At 41.7% G+C, this 7,026-nt stretch overlaps 1 protein-coding gene across 1 annotated transcript; it reads right to left on the bottom strand.

The window, feature by feature from the left end:
• Positions 1-230: 230 nt before the first annotated feature.
• LOC26535796 lies at positions 231-914 on the bottom strand. Its single transcript, XM_015189220.3, has 3 exons — positions 661-914; positions 510-602; positions 231-448 (listed from the first exon to the last, which is right to left on the bottom strand). Exons 1-3 carry the CDS (start codon positions 763-765, stop codon positions 314-316), a joined length of 333 nt encoding a protein of 110 aa, XP_015044706.1. The 5' UTR covers positions 766-914; the 3' UTR covers positions 231-313.
• Between the last annotated feature and the right edge of the window lie 6,112 nt (positions 915-7,026).

Genomic DNA, 7,026 nt, shown 5'->3' with positions numbered 1-7,026 from the left:
GCGCTGAGCCCTAGTGGTAAGTTTTTGGTGTGATGAATTTCGTCGGCAGTTATTTATGTAATATTTTTATTAGGCTCGGCGATTGTTAAAAAGTTTAAAAGTTAAAAATTTTACTGAATCGAAGTTGCCAGAAGCAGTAACGTAGTGTAAAGCATCGTTCGGCGATGAATTCCCTACTTTCCTCATTGACATACAGCTCTATCACGATGTTGTCGCAGAACTGAGGACCTGCCGCTCCACATCATTGCAGTCTAGGGTGGAGCGATTGACCACGGCCCACTTGTCGGTGTTTAGGCCCGGGTTCTGCGACTCCTCACGTCCTCAGGAAGCCGAAGAACTCGATTAAGGGCTGGCAGGAGTGCGGCGGGCACATACCATAGACGGCTGACATGACCCATTGGGCGGTTTCCTCATCCTCGCAGACCACTAGCATGCTGGAGTCGAACGTCTGCGGATAGATACTCGTAAGGCCCACAGTATTAAAAAGTATGTATGTACCATGTATGCACCATGTTAGCTAAGGTTGAGGTATGAAGCCTATGGTGGCAAACAGCAGCGCCAGATGAAATCCCCGTTATAAGTAAGAAGAACAGCGCGGCATTCTGTGACGAGTTCTTGGTTAGACGAGTCGAATAAAGGAAAATAAGAAGTTTAACCTACGCATCGGCGTCGGTTGGCGTTCACAATTAGGGCAACGGTGTCCACACCGTCCGCGTCCGAACTCTGGTTTGTTATCACCAGACCGTATCGCCGGTTCTCGGGCATTGTGTTCGCATACGGCGGCCAAGTATCCCTCTTTCCCTCTTATTTTTGGGGGAATTGGTTCGAGTAAGAATACTCGCAGTGAACTGTGGTCCAGAAATCGATTTTTATACCCGTTTCTCGTAGAGTAAAAGGGTATACTAGATTCGTTGAAAAGTATGTAACAGGCAGAAGGAAGCGTTTCCGACCATGTCCGTCTGTCTGTATGAACGTCGAGATCTCAGGAACAATAAATGCTAGAAAGTGCACACTCCATATAGAGGCAGCGCAAGTTTGTTGACCCATGTTCTCACGCCCACCCTAAAGCGCACAAACCGCTCAAAGCTGCCACGCCCACACTTTTAAACAAGAGAGAACGCTATAGTCGAGTTCCCCGACTATCTGATACCCGTTACTCAGATAGTGGAAGTGAGGGAAAATGTTTTCAACGCTGACAGTTTTTGGCGGTTTGTGGGCGTTAGAATGGGCGCGGCAAAAAGTTTTATTGTAAATCGATAGAAATTTACAAGACTAATACAAAAATGAAAAAATATCAAAAATTTTTTCAAAAGTGTGGGAGTGGCAGCTTTGGGCGGTTTGTGGGCCTAAGAGTGGGCGTGGCAAAAAGTTTTTTTGCAAATCGATAGAAATTTACAAGACCAATACAAAAATGTGAATCTTTCTTGTAAGCTATGTTGCAAGCTTGAGAAGCCTATGTATCCTAGTAGAACCAAGCTCGAATTATTAATCTGGTAATCGTGAACCAATATTTTATGAATTATTCCATATTTTGTTTTCAAAAGAGTCTATAATTTTTATGGGAAGAAGAAGTGACAAAAATTGAGTGATCTGAAAGCTGTTTGCCAGGTGTTTCGGTAGTAAACTTCTGCTTGTATATTGAATGACCCGTTGAACCATCAAATCCATAGCTGCATATTAGTTTCAGAACTGTTTGAGAACTGATTTAAAATATCAGCCTGCATTTTAATAATTCTGTACGCAGTATGATCCAAAAGGTTTTGTAATGATACTTGGGCACAGGTTTCTGTTACGTTTATATTTACAGGACGGCATTGTAATTTAGAATCCATTACTAGACTATAGTAGTTTGGATAAATGTTACTGTGGCGACTTGTATTCATAAATCTAGTGTTCATGTATTGCTGTTTTGTAAGAGAATTTTCTAGAAGGAAAGCTTTATCGGGAGCAAGTAGAATGGGTTTTTGTATACCAAATTGCTTTCTCGATTCAGATGATTATTCGGGTGTTGTTATGGTTTTCTTAAGAATAAAAGCCGTTCCTTCCTGCTTTGTTTCTGCGCAGAGAGTGCTGCGCTGCAGCATGTGCAAGAAGATTTGCACCACATTTATTTTCATCTGCAAGCTCAGATGCAAATTTCCTTTTTAATCTTGTGCCCGCATTTGTATAAGACGTCCATTGCTGTGGTGTCTTGCAGGTTTCATCGAGTGTAATTGATATTTTAGACGCCATCCAGACATAAATCGTTCAAGCATGTAGTTATATTTGGAAAGATACTTACAAATGTAACTATAAAAATTACTGATTTTTTTTGTCTATTTTCTTTAAGATCTTGGATTCCAAAGCATTTTTATTAATCTTGGTGTACAGGGTGGGGCATATACTTGTGACCCGTGTGATTTTTCCCTGATGACGAAATTGGCTCTTTGTTCGGCATTTTTCATCACTTTCTCGAGCGTAGCTTTAGGTATGGCCGCTATTTCACGTTCGATGTTCGCCTTGAGTTGAGTTAAAGTCCTTGGCTTGTTGATGTACACTTTAGAGTTCAAAAATCCCCACAAATAAAAGTCGGTCGGCGTTAGATCGGGCCATCTTGTTGGAACCAGAAGTTATGCATTCGCTTTCTACGCACAATTGGCATCAAAAAATCGGTTATCATGGCTCGAAATCGGTCGCCATTGACGGTAAGTGGTTTGGATTGATCGTTGGTGAAGTGTAGTTATCCATAGTAATGACTACTTGAAATGAAGAATCAGATGTGGTATGACGTTGGTCGATTTGACAATGTATGTCAAAGTTATTAAGAGTTGTCGTGGGTCACATTTAGATGGCCCACCCTGTATATCCAGTCCAATACACATTGAATTTTTCGATTGTTTCTGCGCCATATTTCGAAAAGTTCGCTGTGACTTAAATCAACCGTGCCTATATATTACCAAATAGTGAGAAAAGGGGGACAAATAAGGATGAGTTTTCGATTTGTGGCTAAAGACAACACACACAAGTACAATCTGGACAAATTAGTTGCTTTCAGCATGGAACAGCTTATTAGTTATATTTCACGAAAAAACGGAGAACGCATGTTAGTATTCTAAAAAATAATACACATAAATTGGAAGATGACTTTTCATAATTAAGTTGAATTTTCTGGACCAATTTTACACGTGTGGCACAATATAAAGCAACTAAATATTTTATTTCATTTTCTTTCTTTTCAGAAATCAGCTGTTCGCTAGCACACTTTTAAAAGCTGTCAACAAGTTTTGTTGCCACTTTTCAAGGTTTGAATTAAAATTTTTTATTAATGTATGATTTATTTAATTTAGAATTAAAATAGATATATTAACATCGAAAACTCGACTTTACGCCAAAAAAATCGATTTCTGGACCACAGTTCACTGCGAGTATTCTTACTCGAACCAATTCCCACACAAATAATGGCGTGCAAGTCGGAGCCAGCAGCAGCGCAGTGGAGCAACTGGTGGAGTGCAAAAATAGGAATATAGGAATTGCAGAAAGAGGGATACTTGGCCGCCGTATGCGAACACAATGCCCGAGAACCGGCGATACGGTCTGGTGATTACAAACCAGAGTTCGGACGCGGACGTTGTGTACACCTTTGCCCTGATTGTGAACGCCAACCGACGCCGATGCGTAGGTTAAACTTCTTATTTTCCTTTATTCGACTGCCTAACCAAGAACTCGCCACAGAATGCCGCGCTGTTCTTCTTACTTATAACGGGGATTTCATCTGGCGCTGCTGTTTGCCACCATAGGCTTCATACCTCAACCTTAGCTAACATGGTGCATACATGGTACATACATAATACTGTGGGTCTTACGGGTATCTATCCGCAGACGTTCGACTCCAGCATGCTAGTGGTCTGCGAGATGAGGAAACCGCCCAATGGGTCATCTCAGCCGTCTATGGTATGTGCCCGCCGCACTCCTGCCAGCCCTTCATCGAGTTCTTCGGCCTCCTGAGGACGTGAGGAGTCGCAGAACCCGGGCCTAAACACCGACAAGTGGGCCGTGGTCAATCGCTCCACCCTAGACTGCAATGATGTGGAGCGGCAGGTCCCTCAGTTCTGCGACAACATCGTGATAGAGCTGTATGTCAATGAGGAAAGTGGGGAATTCATCGCCGAACGATGCTTTAAACTACGTTACTGCTTCTGGCAACTTCGATTCAGTTTTGATTGCTTGGACGTTTTTGGGTTTTCCAAATTATTTGTTAATATTTTTTGGCTATTTACTCGAAATAGTAAAATTTTATGAAATTAGAAAATTAAACGTGAATAAAAGTTATTAAAAAAAAAAAAATATGGCGGCTTCGCGGTAACTGCATTTTTGACCGAGTAATTTCTCTGGCATTGATTAAGTTTCTTGCACATGTAAGAGATAGGAACTTCGTCACCTTCGTCATTTATCTGCATAAGCACGCCACCAACGCCGGTGTTGAAAATATGGGGTACGTAACACTGGGACATTACAAAGCAGCTTTTTTAAATTCTCAAAAGCTTCGTTAGCTGCCTTGGACCAATTAAAACGTAGTGTTTCTTTTAACGCATTCTTTTAAAGGTTCTGAGACAAAAGCATAATTTCGAATAAATTTCTGGTACCACCCAGTCATACCCAGGAATCGTCGCAATTGCTTAATAGACTTAGGAACAGGATAATCTACGATAGCGCTAATTTACCCATATCCATTGTGATTGCGCCATTGTCTGCAATATGGCCTAAGTAGCTGACCTCCTTTCTACAAAATTTGCTTTTGTAAACATTGATGGTTAATCCAGCTTTTCTTAGACAAGATGATATTTCTTTCAGAACTAATACATGTCGTTCAAAGGTATCGGATATGATCAAAAGGTCGTCTATATATATAAATACTTCGTTTTTTAAAGTCCATGGAATTATTCGGCCCATTAATTTGGACATGGTTGAGAGCGCGTTGGTGAGACCAAATGGCATTACGGTGAAGTGGTAGAGAGGTCTACCTGGTACCGTAAAAGCTGTTTTATCACGCGAACTTGTCTCTAGTGGGCAACCGGCTTTGGCAACCGGCTTAGGATGCCATCTATGATGGGCATTGGACAAGCTCCTTGCGTGTCACTTGGTTCACCTTTCGACTATCTATACATAATCGCACTTTTCCGAGTTGGCGAACCAATACGACAGGGGAAAACCACGCACTGGTCTACTCTTCAATAACCCCTAAAGCAAGCATGCGATCCAGTTCATCATACATAAGTTTTTCGATAGCTGGGGACACAGGATAACGTCGCTACTTGATAGGTACGGAATCGCCAACGTCAATGGAGTGGGAAAGCATGGTCGTTTTCCCTATACCCTTTTTGGCAAAAGAAGGAAAGCATTAAACTACGGCGTCAAGTTGCTGTTTTTGTTCTTCAGTCAGAAAACGAACATCGTCTAGATCTACTGCTGGGAGATTACTTTCTGGACTAGGTTTCATTTTAGCATATGATAATAGCTGATATTCTGTCCAAAAATCGAACCCTAAATAAAGTGATTGCTTTAACGAAGGTACGATGTAAAAAGTAATATCCTTGGTCATATTGTTGTACTTAATTTCTGTGCGAATCTTGCCCACGGTGTTTTGGGATTTTCGGCAGTATGAACAATACTTTGAACAGGTTTATAAGGACACTTTTCTATCAGTATTTCTTCGGCTAGTTTTCCACCTATACAACTAAAACAAGAGAGAACGCTATAGTCGAGTTCCCCGACTATCTGATACCCGTTACTCAGCTAGTGTAAGTGCGAAGGACAGTTTTTGGCGGTTTGTGGGCGTTAGAGTGGGCGTGGCCAAAAGTTTTTGGCAAATAGATAGAAATTTACAAGACTAATACAAATATGAAAAAATATCAAAACATTTTTCAAAAGTGTGGGCGTGGCAGCTTTGGGCGGTTTGTGGGCGTTAGAGTGGGCGTGGCAAAAAGTTTTTTTGCAAATCGATAAAAATTTACAAGACCAATACACAAATGAAAAAATATTAAAACATTTTTCAAAAATGTGGGCGTGGCAGTTTTGGGCGGTTTGTGGGCGTGGCAACCTGAATCGACAAACTTGCGCTGCGTCTATGTCCCTGGAGTCTGTATACTTAATCTCAACTTTCTAGCCTTTGTACTTCCTGAGATCTCGACTCGACGTTTACGGACAGACGGACAGACGGACAGACAGACGGACGGACAGACGGACATGGCCAGATCGACTCGGCTACTGATCCTGATCAAGAATATATATACTTTATATGGTCGGAAACGCTTCCTTCTGCCTGTTACATACTTTTCAACGAATCTAGTATACCCTTTTACTCTACGAGTAACGGGTATAAAAATTCTGATCGGCCAAGAATTTTTACGTCTGCGTATGGTCGTAAATCAGAGGCAATAATTGCTGATAACGAAAACCGTTTTTCGATTTTTATCTGGTCAAAAAAATCTTTAATACGCTGTGCAGATCGCGAGGGCTGTCTCTGATGTTTATTGAGAGATTCGCCGGGTGGACCTAATTCGGTTAAAGGATAGTCTGGTTGTTGAGACAAATCAGGGAGAGAGGGTACAGAGCAGCTATTGGTTACTCCGTATTGGCGGCTTTCGTCACCACTTGTTTGTGTGCCCTTTCAAAGGTGCACGGCCTCGGTAGTTTTTTGAGCGACAATGAGGGCATAAAGGAAGGTAGGTGTCTGTTTTGCCACACCCATAGCAGAACACACGACGTTCGGCTAAGCAATCCTGATATCTGTGTCCGATTTTGCTACAATTCCAGCAGGATAAGTTAATTGCGGAAATTTCAACTGTGTCTGAATCCGACTCCACTTCGGTCTCAAGAATTGCCTCCTGCACAAACCTATGAGGAGCAGGAAGAGGTTTTCGCAATCCTGGCTTGACAGTAAGCATGAACGTTTCCCTTTTGCGAATAATCTTCTTTAGCTAAGAAATGCTACTGATCTCCTTATATAAAAAAGCTCATGCTGAATTTCTGGGGTACACTTCGGTGGTA

This window comes from Drosophila yakuba, unplaced genomic scaffold, assembly GCF_016746365.2.
Source record: "Drosophila yakuba strain Tai18E2 unplaced genomic scaffold, Prin_Dyak_Tai18E2_2.1 Segkk13_quiver_pilon_scaf, whole genome shotgun sequence".
NCBI classification, from domain to species: Eukaryota; Metazoa; Arthropoda; class Insecta; order Diptera; family Drosophilidae; genus Drosophila; species Drosophila yakuba.
This window is presented reverse-complemented; position numbering and strand designations above follow the sequence as displayed.

What these genes read in the sequence shown, in the direction of transcription:
- LOC26535796 (XM_015189220.3), bottom strand. Translation starts at nt 765, where the DNA reads ATGCCCGAGAACCGGCGATACGGTCTGGTGATAACAAACCAGAGTTCG. An exon ending in ACGCCAACCGACGCCGATGC is followed by an intron (nt 603 to 660) that starts GTAGGTTAAACT and finishes AACTCGTCACAG; the next exon opens with AATGCCGCGCTGTTCTTCTT. An exon ending in CCTCAACCTTAGCTAACATG is followed by an intron (nt 449 to 509) that starts GTGCATACATGG and finishes ATCTATCCGCAG; the next exon opens with ACGTTCGACTCCAGCATGCT.